At 43.8% G+C, this 17,740-nt stretch overlaps 1 protein-coding gene across 3 annotated transcripts in view; it reads right to left on the bottom strand.

Annotated features, from left to right (window-relative positions):
• The window catches only part of VSNL1 (visinin like 1), a 79,681-nt gene that overhangs the window by 28,099 nt on the left and 33,842 nt on the right, over positions 1 to 17,740 (bottom strand). For 2 of the 3 annotated variants that reach the window (XM_007127333.3, XM_007127332.3), the window contains exon 2: positions 11,553 to 11,719. In XM_007127333.3, coding sequence (XP_007127395.1) covers positions 11,553 to 11,714 — 162 coding nt within the window. In that variant the 5' untranslated portion in view covers positions 11,715 to 11,719. Of the gene's footprint in view, positions 1 to 11,552; positions 12,203 to 17,740 lie in introns of those variants that run through there. The other variant, XM_007127331.3, reaches the window with a different exon arrangement.

Here is a 17,740-nt window from a genome sequence, read left to right as displayed (position 1 = left end):
CAAAAGGATTCCCCTAAAATAGCTAAGGAGGCCCTTGGGCATTTCGTAGATGGATTTAGGCCTATTCTGTGGCTGACCACACCTCCCCCCCCAATCTCTCCACTGTGATGACAGGAGTACATTGCATCTGCGAGGGGAGAAGCTGTCTTGGAGCCCAGCACAGGACACATTTCACAGCAACATCATCACTGTCACAAGGAGGGGACGCTAAGTTCCATAACAGCCTCGGAGAGAAACAGATGAGGGTCCAAGAACCATTCCAAGTGGAGACACCGGAGTGCATAATCAATAAGACAGAGAGCTTTCTTCCGGCAGGTGCTAAATAGGCCACAGGAGGGGAGGAAATGACTTCCACCAAGGTGGGTCAATGATACCCGATCCAAGCCCTATCACCCTTTCAAAGGGTCAGAAAAATCCAATAATGTAAAACAGCTTTCCATTAAGAGATCCAGATATGATTTTTTTATCTTCAAGTCCAACCCTGTATTTCCAATTAGATATGCATTGTCCTTTAATAATTAGCTGAAGAGAACAGCTAACTGGAGAGCAGGTCGTTCTGGCTTTAAAACCTCATAATCAGGCTGGAGTTGAGACACATCCTTTTGGATGTTAATTGGAGCCATTAGGAAACAGGTTCTCAGACATCCCTCCCCGCTCCAGGGCATCTGTTTCCTCTTTTGTAAAATGGGGGCAGGGTGGACTGAGAGACTTCTAAAGTGCTCTTTCTAACCTTATCCTGAGGACACAGAAGTTGAGGTATCCTCTAAGAGCATTCCTTTGGATGGCATGGCTGCAATGACCACTGATATCTCTCTAACTGACACCTGCCCTATCATGGGAAAGCAAAATCCCAAGGTGTGGAAGCCATTCAAAATAATTTCACACCCGTTGAGACAGGAGAAGGTTATCACTTCCACCCCTCTGGGATAAATGCTCTCTCTAACGCAAGACATGCGGGTAGTAGCTAGCTATTCCCTGAGACAATCTCGCTGTAATAAAATGTCTTTGGAGCCTCACATAGGACACTGTTTTCCCAGAACCGTAACTTTATTGTCATCTCTTCCTTGAGACTTCAGACCCCAGCTCTTGTTTTCCACATTAATTCAACTTGAAGTGCAGCCTAGATCATGTTGGCAAACATTCCAAATGGAAATGAATTCCCAGGTTCTCACTAAAAATTGCAATGTCTTCACCAGCCCAATCTGGATAACACTTTGCGTCTTATGTAATGTCTATTTCCCAAAGGAATTAAAATGCTTCTGTATTTAGCTCTGCCCAACAAATTTTTAATACGGCGTACTCCTAATTACCTCTTATGAACAAGCAGAATCTGAATCCCTGAAAACCGATCACCCAAAAATCTTTTCTTGAGCCAAGCGTATGATTTTCAAAATTGATTTGAATCAGATGTTGAGTAGCGATAATAGTCACCTCTGTCACATTTTCTTTGGATAAAGTATTTTGATAGGGGAGCCAGCGCTTGATGCCACAGCCAAGAGACTGGGCTGTTTGGCACCTGGAAGACTTTCCATGCCCAGGTGCCTAAGGTCAAGCATGATGAAGCGGGGCTCAGAATATTCTCCCCATCGGACAGATGAGGAATCTGAGGGTCAGAGTGGTTTGTTGATTTATTTAACAACCTTTAAGCATAAGACTTTCCCAAGTTCACACGACCAGTGTATGGTAGAGCCAGGCACACATCCAGCCTTCTGATTAAACCACATCACATTTAAGTGTATTCTGGCAAAACACTAATAGCAGTGTAGGCTCTGGGGAATGAAGAAGGGCTCTACCTAGAGAGGAGGTGAGAAAAGCTTACAGAATTGTGTTGCAAAACTATAATGTCCTTGTTAACAGAGGTGAGGGGGAGTGGGGAACCAAAGTCTTAGGAACTCAGAGGAGAAAGAGACTCTTCTGGCTTTGAGAGTCGGGAGATCAAAGAAGCCTCTTCCAGGGAGAAGCTTTTGAGCTGGTCCTAGAAGGACGGCTGAAATGAAGCAACAAGAGAGCTTTTGATGCATCTGCTTCACAGCAAAGTAGATCAGAGAAGCTCCCAGATGCCTGTTCCTGCATGTGACCCAGAGGCCACAGGAAGCACAAGAGCAGGAGGGAAAAATGCTGCTGGCAAGGTGGGCCAGGTGCTCAACTGCTGGCCCCTCTGCAGCCCTGGTCAAGTCTCCTGACTTCCCAACCCATGCAGCTTGGAGTAAGGAAATGCTACCTCCTAAGTCTGGTTCCTTGCCCATGGTGAGAATCAAGTGAGCTAAGGGTCAGATTAAAGCACTTTTAGAATAATCACAAAGGAAGGGCCGAAAGGGAGGGAGAGGGAAGAGAAGGAGAAATGAGACAGGAGACCTGTGGCAGGAGCCCCGGGGGTATGAGCTTTATCTTCAGCAGGTGGTTTTCCAGATTATCTCAGCAGGTCTGCCAAGAGGTTTTGGTTTGTTTGTTTGTTTTGTTTTGTTTCATTGTACTTTTGTTTCAACCTAATACAGTTCAATCTGGTGGGCCTCCTGCCAACACTATGCAGAGGAGCTCTCAAACACAATAGCTGTTTTTTATTCTAGCTTTTGTGATTCCGGTCAGTGAGATTTTTGAGCTTCCAGACAGACTGACAGCTCATGTCCAAATCACCCTTCCTTTGAGAGTCAGCGTCAATGTCACCTTCCCCACCAGCCCTCCCTGGGCCTCCATGTCCTTCCCTGTCTTTCATGGTTCTGATCACAATGGTTCCTGTATTATAGATGTGTGTGTGTGTGTGTGTGTTTGTGTGTGTGTGTATGGTATATGCCATACACTTGACCTAGAGACTTCTTGCTGGCACCAGACCATAGCCACCTGAGGGCAGGCATCTGTGACGGTCTCTGCAGACCCAGGGTCTTCACAGCATCTGGCACATAGGTGCTTAGGAGAATGAATGGCAAGCAGGGGTTCATTTCATCCCCTTGGGGCCTCTTTCCATTTGCATTTTCACGGAGCTCTGGACAAAATACAGCTTAATTAATGGGCCTTGAATGAATCAGGAAAACATCCCACAACAAACTGAAAACAAATTTCACAAAGTGCAGTCTAGAAACTTTTGTTCTTTTTTTGCCTGTAAAGTTTATTTGCAAGTCTAGTTTAGAAGGGAAATTTGCTCCATTTGTCCTACTCTCAGTTGAGACCCAATAACTCTACGGTCACAGAAATTAGAATGTTAGACCTGCCAATGATTACAAGTATCTTTAGTGATTCTTAACATTTTGGGAGCTTGCAAAGAACCATCTATATACCTGAGGAAAGTTATCCCAAGAGAGTGTAGATACAAAATTATACATATAATTTCAGTGTGTACAGAACTCCGGAAGCCTATCCCAGGATACTCCCAGGTTAAGCTCTAGGCCAATGTTTCTCAAAATGTCATTCATGGATTTTCTCCATTAGAACTATCTTTGAGGTCTTATTAAGAATCCAGACACTGGGGCTCTGTCCTAGGCCTAGTAGAACAGCAACCCTGAGGAAGGGGCCCAGCAACCTGCTGACTGAGCAGCCTGCCCAAGTGATTTTGATACCCACTCAAGTCTGAGAGCCATCGACAGAGATTGATTTTTTTTCATTTGCACAGATGATGAATCTGAGAATCAGAGAGAAAAAGTCCCTTGTCCAAGTTACACAGTAAACAGGGCAAAACTAGACGCACATATTTTATTTCATAATTCTACAAAACAAAGATTACATGCCTAAAAGCCTACATTTAATATGTGTTTTCATATAACTTTCAGGAAGTATGCCTTTTCCTCCTAATAGTCGGTTTTTAAACATAAGAACACAATTTGAGAGTAAAATTATAAAGCCATATAGAGAATTAGGTAATAATACTTTATTAACGAGAAAATCTTTCTTGTTCTATTACAATGTCTTTAATCATCAAATGTTTAGGTGCTCCTGATTCTATGATATAATTTATTTTTATTTTGTTTTAATCCACGTCTCTGGGTAGTTGTATCAATAGAATTTTGGAGACTAGATTTATATTTCCTATGTTTTAGGCCTAGAAAATTTCTCATTGAATGGAATTCCAATTACATTTTGTTGTAAAAATAAACATGGTTTTGTGAAGTGAAAAGCATTATACAAAAAAATGAGATGATATTCCAGCTCTATCAGGCTCTGAGCTTACCTAACGAGGGCAAAACTCAAGACAGCGTCTGTCTTACAGAAAGCACAAAGGAAATGGGTCTTGAATGACTAAATGAATGAATAAACCCACTCTTTGAAGGAGAAGCTGAAAGGGCATTTTCGAATAACCAAATTACAGAAGCTCTTAAACGACCACTTGGATGGACACAGGCAGGAACTCTTTTGTTATATGCAAATAAGTTTTACTAAAATTCAAACTGTTGGATTAGGGATGATCAAATGGCACTCGAGGGCCCTCCCACCTGCCTCAGGTATACCTTCCAGTTGCCTAACACCTAACACCCTAGAGAAGAAAATTTGGTACAGTGGTTTTTGCTTGGTGGAAAAGCAGTGGCTCAGGAGAATTGGGCTAGACCCCAGAAGAACAACCTTTGGCCATTTAATTACCTTTTTCTAAAGAGGTAGAATTTATCTCTTTCTCCACCTGCAAAATGATACGCTGTAGAGATTGAGCAGGTGGAGACACATCAGAGACAGGACCCCAAGTGGTTAGTGGGACCGAATAAAGGAGGTCTGGAATGCCATGCCTCGCCTGTCTGGTAGCAGGGATCTGGGTGAGGCCTTTGTCCTGGAGAGGACACAGAGCTCAATGTCTAAGAATCTATGGAGGAAATGGTGCTGGTGTAGCCTCGTGGTGGGTCCTGTTACCCTGGAAAGCACGATAGACACACTATTTGATTCAGGTACATTCTACTGAACCTCCGTAGAGCCTCACTTCCTCTTCTGTAGACCATTCTATGCTGCCACTGCCTTTGGCATGGAAATAAAAGCTGTTTTCTACCTTGGTTCTCTGAGAGTAAATGAGCAGATCATCAACCATGATGGCAGAAACGTCTTGTCATAGGTTGTAAGTCTTTTTTTTTTTTTTTTTTTTTTTTTTTTGCGGTACGCGGGCCTCTCACTGTTGTGGCCTCTCCCGTTGCGGAGCACAGGCTCCGGACGCGCAGCCCCAGCGGCCATGGCTCACGGGCCCAGCCGCTCCGCGGCATGTGAGATCTTCCCGGACCGGCGCACGAACCCGCGTCCCCCGCATCGGTAGGCGGATTCTCAACCACTGCACCACCAGGGAAGCCCTGTAAGTCATTTTTACTTCCATTCTTTCCTTTAGGACACCACTGAGGTGACAGGACAGGGCTTATTATTTCCATCACTTAGATAAGGAAATAGATTCAGATAGGCAGAGATCTGGCAAACGTTAACACAGCTAGGACTGAATCTCAGGGCTGTCAGATTGTAAATCCCACGATCTTTTTAAACTCCCTTTTCAACTCAACCTGAACCCACCCAATGATCCTGATGAAAACAATCCCGAAAGTCGAACTCCAAACAAATATCAAAATGCACTTAGCGCTTTGCAGGACTCTGCCTGGTTTGTGACTTGGTTTCTTTGGCTTTGATGTCCCAGAGACTAAACGAAGCAGGAATGGTATCAGCCTTCCAAGGAAGAGGACCTGGGATAGGGACACTTCCTCCTTCATGCAGCTGCTTGCTCTTCCGCAGGGTTGGTTTTCTTTTAAGATTAAATTTAAAAATTCTCTGAAAATACAGTTCAAATTGCGAACTCTCAGTCTTAATTTGTGATCTCAACTTGGCAAACCTTATAATTATTGGAAACAGGAAATTCTCATGGGGGAAAAACATCAGGTACTTGGTTCTTGGTGACAAAATGCAAAATCTCTCTCCCCAGCCTCTCAGCAGCAGTACTGTGGTTTGGGATGATGAAACATCTGCAGTAACATGGACATCTCTGTGTGTGCCAGGGGCGTTAGAACATTCCTGACAGAAGGCGTGCTTATACCAGATACAGAGGGCTCTGGGTTTGCCCATGAGAAGTTTGTAACAGAGAAGGAACGAGTACTGTTTTTAGTTTGTCAAGGCTGCCATAACACAGTACCACAGACTGTGTGGTTTAAACAATAAAAGGTCTGAAGGGTAGAAGTCCAAGATCAAGGTGTTGGTAAGGCTGGTTCCTTCCGAGGCTTCTCTTTGATTTGTAGACGACCATCATTTCCCTGTGTCTTCACATGGCCTTTCTTCTGTATATGTCTGTGTCCAAATTGCCTCTTCTTATAGGACACCTGTCATACTGGATTACGGCCCACACTAATGACCTCATTTTAACTTAATTACCTCTTTAAAGGCCCTCTCTCCAAATACAGTCAGATTCTGACATACTGGAGATGAAAATTTCAACACATGAATTTGGCGGGGGGGTGGGTGGGCACCTTTCACAGGTACCAAGTTTGTCAAAGGTAAAAGCTATCTACTCAGAGACGTTTTATCTTCTAAAAGGCTAGGAGAAAAGTCTTCCTTTCATCACTGCGTTAATTAACTTCTTACTTTAATATCCCATTTTGAAATAACCTCTATTTTCCACTCGTGCCCCCCGCAACAAGCATTTATGTCATTCTGCCTTGTGTTGTGGTTAACTGTGTCTCTCCAATTAGCCTGTGAGATCCTGGAGAGCAGGCAGGACTGTCCTTTAGTCACGTCTATATGCCTCCACCACAGGGCTTCCTGAGAAGGATACACACAGCCAGCATTCAATACAATTCACTCACCAACACTGATGCTTGCTCTGTGGCAGGCCCTGTCTTAGCCACTGGGTCGTATGTTGATTTCAGTGAGGTGACTACTCTCTACATGACTAAAGAATGAAAGCTGTGAAACCGTGCCCCATAGGGTTAACAGAAATCCTTGACTTATGGAACAGCAGATAAGGGAACAGCTTGTTAAAAACCCCTCTGCTTGTAACCTGCCTTTACTGATTAAGCTTGCTTATTTTTTTTTCCTTCTTTAACTGCATACCCTCCAAGCTTCAGGTAGCTAGGTAATCTATCACAAGACTTCTTAACCACCCTTATAAATAATGCCTCTGACATATGGGTCACTAGAGTAACAGGCACTTAAGCTGTTTTCCAGAAACCTGGAGTCAACTCCTGTCTAGTCAAGCTGACAAAAGCTGGATGGGACCACTGAGCCTAAAACTGGGCCTGCACAGTTGTCTGATGAATGACCTTTTGATGTCAGAGGGCCAAAAACTCTACCCTCAGACCATGCTAAGAGCCTCCATTCCTGAACACGCATCCCATGAAGAAGGATGTAACCCAACACTCCTGCTCAGAACGCCGATCACCTCACCTTTTCCCCACCTCCAATCACCTTTCCCCATATGCCAAAGACCACCCTGCTTCTTTATCCCATACATATCTCAAGCCTTTTGCCTTCAGGGAGGTGGATCTGAGACTTCTTCTCCTGTCTCCTTGCTTGGCTGCCTTGTGAATAAACTCTCTGCTACAAACCTCAGCATCTCAGCGTACGGCTTGCTGCGTGTTGGGCAAATGAGCCTGGTTCGGTAACACCTGTAACAAACTAGGAAGGTCCATGCCCAGACCTGTGTTTTTCAAATCCCACTCCAGCGGCTGTATGGTGGCGGGGCTTGGAAGGAAGCTGATGAGGGGCTGCCAGGGGAATCCAGTCGAGAGGCAGGGCCGGGCCGTGTGCTGCAATACAAGTCAGCATATCCACCTTTAACGTCTGTCCTGAACTTCACTCATTTTGCTGCACTGGGCAAATTACCTCATTTTTCTGAACCTTAGTTTTAGACAGTTTTACATGTAGACTTAATGGAATTCCTTTATATTTTGGATACAAAGCCTCCTGAAGTTGAGGGTTTGTGGCCCCTGGCCTTGCAGGGGGGCCCCTCCCGTTATCCTGTCACCCCAGACCCTCATCAGAACTGATTCCACACAGTGAGGTGACTCTCCCGGAGCCTAAAATGGATCAGGTCAGTGACAGTAGATGTGTCAGGCTGACCACACAGGCAGGAGGGCAGAGGCCACCGGTGGCTTTGCTCACTCAGCTGGATTCCAGGATGTCTCAATGTCCACAGGGAGAAAGAAGGAACTACTGAAAAGTGCCTATTCACCAAGACAAAGACCGTGTCTTGCTGAACATTTGTACTTTTAAGCTGCATTAAAGGAAGATTTTTCTTCCCAGCCCTTCTCCTGGGCCTTATTACATAATCCACATCTTTCTCTGTGATTCTCCCTTCTAACCTATCAGACCTGTCTTTCTTTCTTTCTTTTTTTTTTTTTCCTGTGGATGTGGCATATTTCCTCTGTGATTCTCTTTTGTATTTTGTCCTTGGACAACTCTGGAAGGAGAGGAGGACTTTGCCTACTTTCTAACTATTTGATACAAGAGCACAGGCTGAGTTTAAACATGGCTGTTAAGAGGCTGCCAAGAATCTAAACTTCATCCACAAAGTTATATATCCCCTTCCTGGAAAAAAAAATCCACTCTGGGGTGGAGTGGGGGAGGTAGGAGTAGGGGTTGATATTGGTACATATACATCAGTTGTACCATAAAACACTGAGGGATGTTTGATGTTTACACACCCCCCTCCCTTATCTTGAGGTGGATTTTATTTTCAGTGCTGAGTACTTCCGTGAGGTGACTCTCCCGGAGCCTAAAATGGATCAGGTCAGTGACAGTAGATGTGTCAGGCTGACCACACAGGCAGGAGGGCAGAGGCCACCGGTGGCTTTGCTCACTCAGCTGGATTCCAGGATGTCTCAATGTCCACAGGGAGAAAGAAGGAACTACTGAAAAGTGCCTATTCACCAAGACAAAGACCGTGTCTTGCTGAACATTTGTACTTTTAAGCTGCATTAAAGGAAGATTTTTCTTCCCAGCCCTTCTCCTGGGCCTTATTACATAATCCACATCTTTCTCTGTGATTCTCCCTTCTAACCTATCAGACCTGTCTTTCTTTCTTTCTTTTTTTTTTTTCCTGTGGATGTGGCATATTTCCTCTGTGATTCTCTTTTGTATTTTGTCCTTGGACAACTCTGGAAGGAGAGGAGGACTTTGCCTACTTTCTAACTATTTGATACAAGAGCACAGGCTGAGTTTAAACATGGCTGTTAAGAGGCTGCCAAGAATCTAAACTTCATCCACAAAGTTATATATCCCCTTCCTGGAAAAAAAAATCCACTCTGGGGTGGAGTGGGGGAGGTAGGAGTAGGGGTTGATATTGGTACATATACATCAGTTGTACCATAAAACACTGAGGGATGTTTGATGTTTACACACCCCCCTCCCTTATCTTGAGGTGGATTTTATTTTCAGTGCTGAGTACTTCCAGCATGTAAATAAAATACCTCCTTTCCTGCATTTGAACTATTTCTTCAAAGGCAAAACCACTCTCACTTTGAACAAATAATGAGAAACATGGCACATAGAGCTCTCTTAAACACAGAGTGACAGCTTGCATGGCTTTTACTGATATGAAAGTGGCTTTTTTTTTTTTTTTTTTTTTTGCGGTACGCGGGCCTCTCACTGCTGTGGCCTCTCCCTCCCGTTGCGGAGCGCAGGCTCCGGACGCGCAGGCTCAGCGGCCATGGCTCACGGGCCAAGCCGCTCCGCGGCATGTGGGATCTTCCCGGACCGGGGCACGAACCCGCGTCCCCTGCATCGGCAGGCGGACCCTCAACCACTGCGCCACCAGGGAAGCCCCTGAAAGTGGCTTTGACAAATCTCATTTGTCTGTACTTTCCTTGGGGCTGAGGGAAGACAGTTCTGAGGCACAGGCTAACTTCTGGGTGATAAAATGGTAGAAGATGTGACTTTGAAAACTATGGTGAGATGTATAAAAATCTAGGAAAATGCATACCATCCCACTTCTCGGCAAAAGCAATTTATGTCAATTGAATGGTAAATGCATTTCTCAGTGCTTCCATGTAAAAGATCTCTACACACTAAAAATTACTCAGATATTCTTAGAAGTGTCACAGTAATCTTATAACATGCACACATACCACTTTTTGTGTACGTTTCTACACACATTTAAAAGGATAGTTATAGATACCTTGAGCCCTCAGGTGGTCAGCACTGGATTAATGATAATCACAGACTCTTGACATTCATTAGTGGTCAATGCAGAATTAGCGAGCTTTTATTAATGCAATAACCACCTGCAAACCGCGAACCCAAAGCCATAGCTAAGACTTTGACACAATCCGTCTATCTATCTAACCATGTGGCTAAACTTCCATCTCATCCCTTGCCTCTTAGGCACTGGATGTAACCATCATAACTGCAGGGTGGGTGAGGCAGTTTGAATCCTGTGTTCATCACTCTCTTGCTTCCTTTTTCATGTGATTTTATTGCTTTTATTTGTAGTTCTATAAAACATATTTTTGTCTTATCTGTGTTTAATTTAAAGTATTGTGAGACTTACTTTTTGCACTTAATGTTTCAGTGTTGTTGCAGTTCAACTGTTTTGACTGCCATGTGAGTATACCACAGTTTATTTTCCACTCTCCCTTTGATGGGCGTTTGGGTTGTTTCCCAGTTTTGCTACTGTGAGCAGTGCAGCTATGAGCATTCTTATACGTGTTCCTTCTTGTACATATGCAAGGATGGAATTGCTGGAGCAAAGGCTATATGAGATGTTCAACTTCAAGAGAGAATGGCAATGTTTAATATTTTATATAATCATCCCATGCACCTATATGCATGTGGATGGTTCATATTGCTCAAATTGATACTTGCTGCACTTGAATGATAAGAGCACTACTATCTATTTGGTATTTTAGTCAGAAAAAGTTAAAAGAGAAACAATGCAATTTTTCCACAAGCCTCACATTATCGAAGTATAAACAAAATGGAATGTCTTAGATCATATGCCAAATCTAGAACAAATACAAATGAAAAACTCAGACAAACCGAAGCAATACCACTGCAGCACAAATTATACCTTACACGGAACAGTTTTATCTAATGTCCAGGGGACTGTTAACTTCTAAACAGTACAAAATCCTGAGGAAAGTCCATATTTTAGACCTTGATAAAACGACAGAAGACCATCCTGGTAGACCTTGATGTATACCAGAACTCCCTACTTTCTTCTAAATGCAAATCTGTGGAGATCTGTATATTTTTCTTACCTGCAAATAAGGGGACCTTTCTGGGTGCAAAAGCCCTCCCACATACTTTCTCGCTAACTGAGAGAGGTACAGATACCTTTAACAAGCCAAACAATGGTGCAATTAGCCACTTGTCAATAATCATCAGCAAATGCTATTATCTGAGATTTTTACTGTGCTTTACCAGATGCTATCATCCTCTGAACTGTCTAGTGTTTTGATTGAACAATTAATCTTCTTGTTCAGAAATTGCTTGACTTATGTCTGGAACAAAACACAACGCTTTGCATTTTAAAAAATGACCATTTTTCTTTTTGGGTGGAAAACCACCAGAGTTGAAACAAATTGGCTACTTTGAGTTATAATTCCATGTGAAGCTACATGTGATGAAGACAACGTTTTCCGGCCTGAAGATTAAAAAAAAGTTGAAAAACAACTTACCTTCACGTAGAGCTGCTGAAATTCCTCGAGATTCAGCCTCCCGCTTGGACAGTCCTTGAGAAATCCTTTGTACCACTGCTTGAGTTCATGCTCATTAAACTCTGTGCTCTTCACCAGGTCCTCCATCACTTCGGGGGCCAGTTTGCTATTCTGTTTCCCCATTCTGCCTGATGAAAAGCAAATTAATGCAATTAGCGCTGTGGCGGTGATCATTTCAAGCTTGATTAAGAGCCAAGCTAGAGTTCTGAGCAGTCCCTTGGTTGGAAGTCCCTCCAGTGTGTCTGATCAAAGTCTCCCCAAGTCTGTTTCCTTCTATTTGATATTCTAGGAAAGAGATGACCAAAAAAGACTTCTCAAAAGGCTGTAGAGTTCATCCTCCTCCATCACGTGTCATCTTTTACACAGCACTGACTCCCACATGGAAAGCCAACATCCCTTTTTATGCTATTCCTGTAAAGTATATGGAAAACGTTTGTATTCCCATTTTACGAATTATGATTAATTAGCACTTACTGCACAGGTGCCTAATTCTACATGTAGTTTGCAGGGATATTAAGTGGGATTATTGACAAGAACAGTAAGAAGGATTTATAGCCAAATGATCGAAGAGTGGCTTTGGAAATCTGATCAGCAATGTTAGGGAATGTGTTGTTCTAGTTCCAAAGTTTCTGCTGTTTTTTTCTTTTTCAAATGCCAACAGCTCATTTTTACTAGTCTCATTAATTCTCTATCTCTCTTCTCATCTTCAGAAACTTCCTACAACATTGCCTTCCGTGTTGACAACTTCTGGGTGGCTTTTTTTAAAAGATTGGTTAGTGAATTTCAGTTGACATAATTCCATTCTATTCTTATTACCGCTAGTAAGTCAAAATAATAGTGCATAAAATAAAGTATAAAATACATTGATTATATGCCAGGTTGTGTGGCCAACATCACAGTCAAGTGTAGGTGGACAGAGTATAGGTTTAGAGTTATCCCTGATTTGGCCATTTACCTTATGTGTTGCTTACAGCAATATTAATTAACTGCTTTAGCTTCAATTTCCTTCTCAGTAAAGCACACATAAAAAAAACTCTTTCAGATTTACTGTGATGGCTAATTAAGAAATACGTAGGTAAACAAAGACCAAAAAACATTCCAAAATTAAAACAGTCTTATTAGCGCAGGAAAATTAAAGACGATTTTTAAAAATTTCCCTTTAATGTTGCTTTGTAACAAAAAAGAATTAAAACAGAACAAATTAACCACAGAGTGATTTAAAAAGTCAAGTTAGACTTGAAAATCTGGGGGATCAGCAGAACAAGGCAAGTATCACAAGCTCTTTAAAGTCCTGTTAGAGGAGACAGAGTCAGGTTTTGGAGAATTTACCCAAGTGGACCTAGTCCTTCAGTGTGCTTGAGACAAATTCTCTACTAGGCTCTCAGCAGGTCTATACTTGCAATAGCCCAGAAGGGGTCATCTTACCACATACCCTGTTATTATTTTTTTACCTTCTTCTAAAACAGATTCCACACCCATTGTCAGTAACCTGCCCTAACACTGAACAATTCTTTCAAAATAATGAAACCAAACCACTATTGCTGCTTTCAGGGGAAGCTTCCTCTTTGGAAGCACACAGCATGGTGAAAAGACGCTGTTTAGATGGCCATTTGCTTCCAAACTCTTCTGTTTGATAAAAGGGCCTGAGGGTCAGCAACTATGCCCTTTGTCATGGAGTTTCTCTACATATTTTTGCTCTTAATTTCAAGTTTCAAGTCTCTTCTTAAGAACCATCTCTTAATTACAAGTTACTGTGGGATTCCACAGCTGGATATGGAAATCAAGTGGGTACTCAGGTGTCAGGTTTGATTAATCTGGGTAAGAAAACGGTAATTCATGGTTATCTTGATAATCAAAAGATGTATTACCAACCTTTCAGTACTTCTCTTTGTTCTTTTCAGTAGAGAATTGCAAATTTTCATGATTGAACTAGAATCTCACCTAATAATAATAGCTACTGAACCCTGAGAGTGGCTGCGGGGTAGGCTCTAGGATGGACACTTCACAAACTTGACCTCTAACCCTGTGACAACTCAGCAAAACAATTAGGGCAGCTCTCGTACAAAATCTGACGAGTGGCAGAGCTAGAATTTGAACGTGGATCTGCAAGACTCTAGGGCACGATTAGCGAAAGACAGGGGGTTGGAAGGCATTTCGGGAGAAGGCACGGGAAGAGCCGAAGCAGGAAGGTGTGAGAGGCTGAAGCAGCGTTTTGTGGCGCTGCAAGAGGGATGAGAGAGGGATCACTTTGCCAAGCTCTTGTTGGAAAAGCCTGTTAGATTTACCACAACCACAGGCTCAGAAGTGACTTTGTATGAATCATGGGAAAAGGGGTTAAGGGTTATTAAAAACCCCCTCCCCCAAGGGCCTTTAGAAGGTCAACGTGTCAGCTTCTCTCTTAAGCAGGGGAGCTTGGATTCTCTACGGATCATTGCGATGCCTTAAACGGTTCAGCTGACCCGGGAGAGGATGGTCTCTTACACACAAGGAGAACATTGTCAGCTCCATGAATCAGAGTTTTGGGGAATCAAATGCATAACTTCATGCTTCTTGGTTACAGGTCATGGTCAGCGTCATCACTCAGGTGTACCTGGAAGTGAGTGAATCATGTACAAAATCAAGTTCTGACCTGGCTCAGAGTGGCACTGCCACCGCCCTCATCAGGTTTTGCCTGGGTTAATAATCCTCACTGGGCTCTCTACTCCAACCTGCCTCCTGCATGGCTGCTTGAATGAATTTCTGAAACGCAAACCTCAGCATCTGATCTTCTCCCAAAAAAGCTCAACAGCTCACCGTTGTCTACAGGATGCAGTCCCAGCTTGCTAGCATGGCACAGTCTTGCCGACTCATAGCCTCATTTTCTGCCAACCTGTCTTTTCACTTCATATGCCAGTAATAATCAACTGTTACAGGTCCCAGGGCGTGCATGCTTCCACACATTCACGCTTTGCGTGTGCTGTTTCTTTTCCTGGAATGTCATCCCCCTTTATCTGCTCAGCACACTTCTTCTCCTTCTTTAAGTAGTCTCAGCTCACGTGCCAGCTCCTCTGTGAAATCTCTGCAGGCTTTCCAAGGCTGACTTAGGCATCCTTTGTCCTCGGCCTCTCCCTTCCCTTATAAAAGCTTCCATGATCATTATTGATTTCTCTACTGGATTGTTAGTTGCTGGAGAGGACTGCTTTTATTTATCTTTGCACCCTGGTACCTCATACTAGATGCTCAACACATATTTTTTGAGGAAATGAATGAAGGGGACGTGAGCCACTATGAAGGACCTTGTCACTGGTCTTCAGTCCCATCATGGGATTTGGTATGTTTCTTTCTGGGAAAATCAGCCTCATAATAATCTATACATGAGGAGAGTCAATGCAATCATAAGTATAAAGTGCAGACAGCAGATAGGAGGAATGTTTCATTTAACTGTATAGAAAAGAGCCTGACCTCTAGAGATTGTTTCCTTGTCTGTCTTCATCATTAAATTCTAAATAGCTTGAAGTCGGGGCCTGTGCCTTTGTCTCAGCATCCTCAGTACTTGGCATAAAGGTGATTCTCAGCTATGTCTGATAAATGAATTGATGCACTCCCCGTATTGGGGCTGCAGTGACATGGGCCAAGTAGTTTCTTTCATTATGAGACTGGGATGAAAGAAAGGGTAAAATGACAGTAAAGCTTAACATGGTCCCCAAAAGATTCCATGACATAATGGGGAGGATTTATCCCCACTCTATTTCTAGTTAAATCTGTGATCTTGGGCAAGATCCTTTCCCTCCCTGTTGCTCAGTTCCCCCAGCTGAAAAATGGGTTGGACAAGATGACCTTTAAGGTCCTTGTGACCCCGTCACTCATTGATTGGCAGCATAAGTTTTCTAAGTATGAAAATATGAGTCACAGACTTCAAACTGGCTTGTCTCAAAGAGTCGGTGCATGTTGGCTCTGTGCATTCTTTTCCTGAAAACTGGTGGTACTTGAGCATTTGTTACCTAAGGGAGGGGACAGATACCAGAGTGTATTATTTTTAAGCTAGGGTTCCAGGCTGTAAGATAAAAGCCAGCCCAGCCCCACATCAAATAATTTCCCATGCTTTGAGTTGTCATAGAGACTCAGTGCTAGGCACAAAATGGGACTGGTAGAAGGGTTCTGATGGGGAAGTGAAGACCACCAGAAACAGGCCCCGCGGCATGCGGGATCCTCCCAGACCGGGGCGCGAACCCGGTTCCCCTGCATCGGCAGGCAGACGCGCAACCACTGCGCCAACAGGGAAGCCCCAGAGTGTATTATTTTTAAGCTAGGGTTCCAGGCTGTAAGACAAAAGCCAGCCCAGCCCCACATCAAATAATTTCCCATGCTTTGAGTTGTCATAGAGACTCAGTGCTAGGCACAAAATGGGACTGGTAGAAGGGTTCTGATGGGGAAGTGAAGACCACCAGAAACAGGCTCATGGGCGCGGCACGAAATTGCAAATGATAACCAGAGAAGACCACATTTTTATACACTACAGTTCACAAAAGGCTTTTGTGTAACAATATTTACCCGTATAACAATGCTGTAAGAAAGAGATAATTATCATCTCTTTTATTGATGAGGAGTTTGAAGCTCAGAAAGACTACATAATTTACCCTAGCTCAACTTGCTAGTAAAAAGCTTAGTGTACAGAGAGAACAAGATGCCTCAAACCTCGTTGGTTTCCTGATAAAGTCTCTTATCTCTTGCCTGGATTCTGCAACCACCTCTTAACCACCTCTTCCTGCCTTGGGTTTGGCAACTTCTCATCCATTTCCTACCCTGTCTTGATAACAGGATTCCAGAGCAGAAGAGGCAAAACATGTAAGAATGCTCTAAGGAGAGAACTGGGAAACTTCCTGGAAGGGAGAAAAGACCCACCAGAAGGTCCGAGAAGCTCCCATGAGCATCTTTCCTCCACAGATCCTTTTGGCCTTAAAGAGGATTCAAATAAAATATATATGTGGTGTGTGTGTGTGTGTGTTGCCCCAAGCCTGTCCTTTGCCTACTCTGATACCTAAGCCCAGCTTCTCAGGACACACCGATGTGCATGCGATTAGCACATAGAACAGCACGCCTGGCTTCTCCTAGGTAACTGGACCATGAGTCTGGCTGAATCTTGGTGAGATTCATGGAAAGACTAGGGGGCTGAGATGGGGTGGCACCACCACACATGCAGACACACAGCAGGATGAGCACATTGATGGGGAAACAGTCCCAGAAATAGGGCTCAGAGCAGAGGATGGAAGAGCTTTAGGGGCTCAGGTGGGAGGCCTATGGAACACACAACAGTGCCAGGTACGGAAGGAGTCTTGAATGGAGTTGATCTGGTTCTAGTGTCAAGTTACCTGGGCAGCCTTGAATATATCAGGTCTTCTCTCTGGGCTCTGGGCTTCTCACCTGAACATGAGAATAACTGGAAGAGCCTGGCTTTGCTTGTGCCTAGACTTCTGCCTGGATCCCCCTTTCTTTTCCTTACCACTGGCCCAAATCTTACTCTTTCTGCAAGGCTCAGTTCCAATGCTGTCTTCTCTGTGACCCGTTTCTACAAATTCTCACTAATCTCCTCTCCTCCTGTCCTTAAAGGCATGGATTTGTACCAATAATGGTTGATGGTCTGGTTAACTGAGGCAGATAGAAACTCTCTGGGCAACTCAGTTCAGTGGACATTTATAGGCATGGTCTATGAGAAAGGCCCTGAGGTGGGCGCGGTGGGGTGTAAAGAGAAGACATGGTTCCAGCCTTGAAGGGCTCAGAACTGGATGCAGGAGACATGCACCTCTTGGAATATGGGGCCTGGAGAGATGAATGTTCACAGCCAAGAGCTTCGGAGCACAAGGGACAGAGAGACCAATTCCCACCCCCATCAGGCAACTTCAACTGTGGCTGGTCCCCAGGTGAAAACTCTTAAACAGTTGTGTCCCAAACTTGCCTAAGTGCAAGAATCACCCTTGGTTATTTTGTTAAAAATACAGCTTCATGAGACCCTCCCTCAGAGGGAAGTCTGTACTTTTAACAAGCAGCTCAGGTGAATATGATTCTCAGTCAACTTGGGAATCACTGATGAAAAACATGAATAAAAATCAAGGTAGGGCTTCCCTGGTGGCGCAGTGGTTGGGAGTCCGCCTGCCGATGCGGGGGACGCGGGT

The sequence above is a fragment of the Physeter macrocephalus genome, chromosome 12 (genome assembly GCF_002837175.3).
Source record: "Physeter macrocephalus isolate SW-GA chromosome 12, ASM283717v5, whole genome shotgun sequence".
NCBI lineage: Eukaryota > Metazoa > Chordata > Mammalia > Artiodactyla > Physeteridae > Physeter > Physeter macrocephalus.
This window is presented reverse-complemented; position numbering and strand designations above follow the sequence as displayed.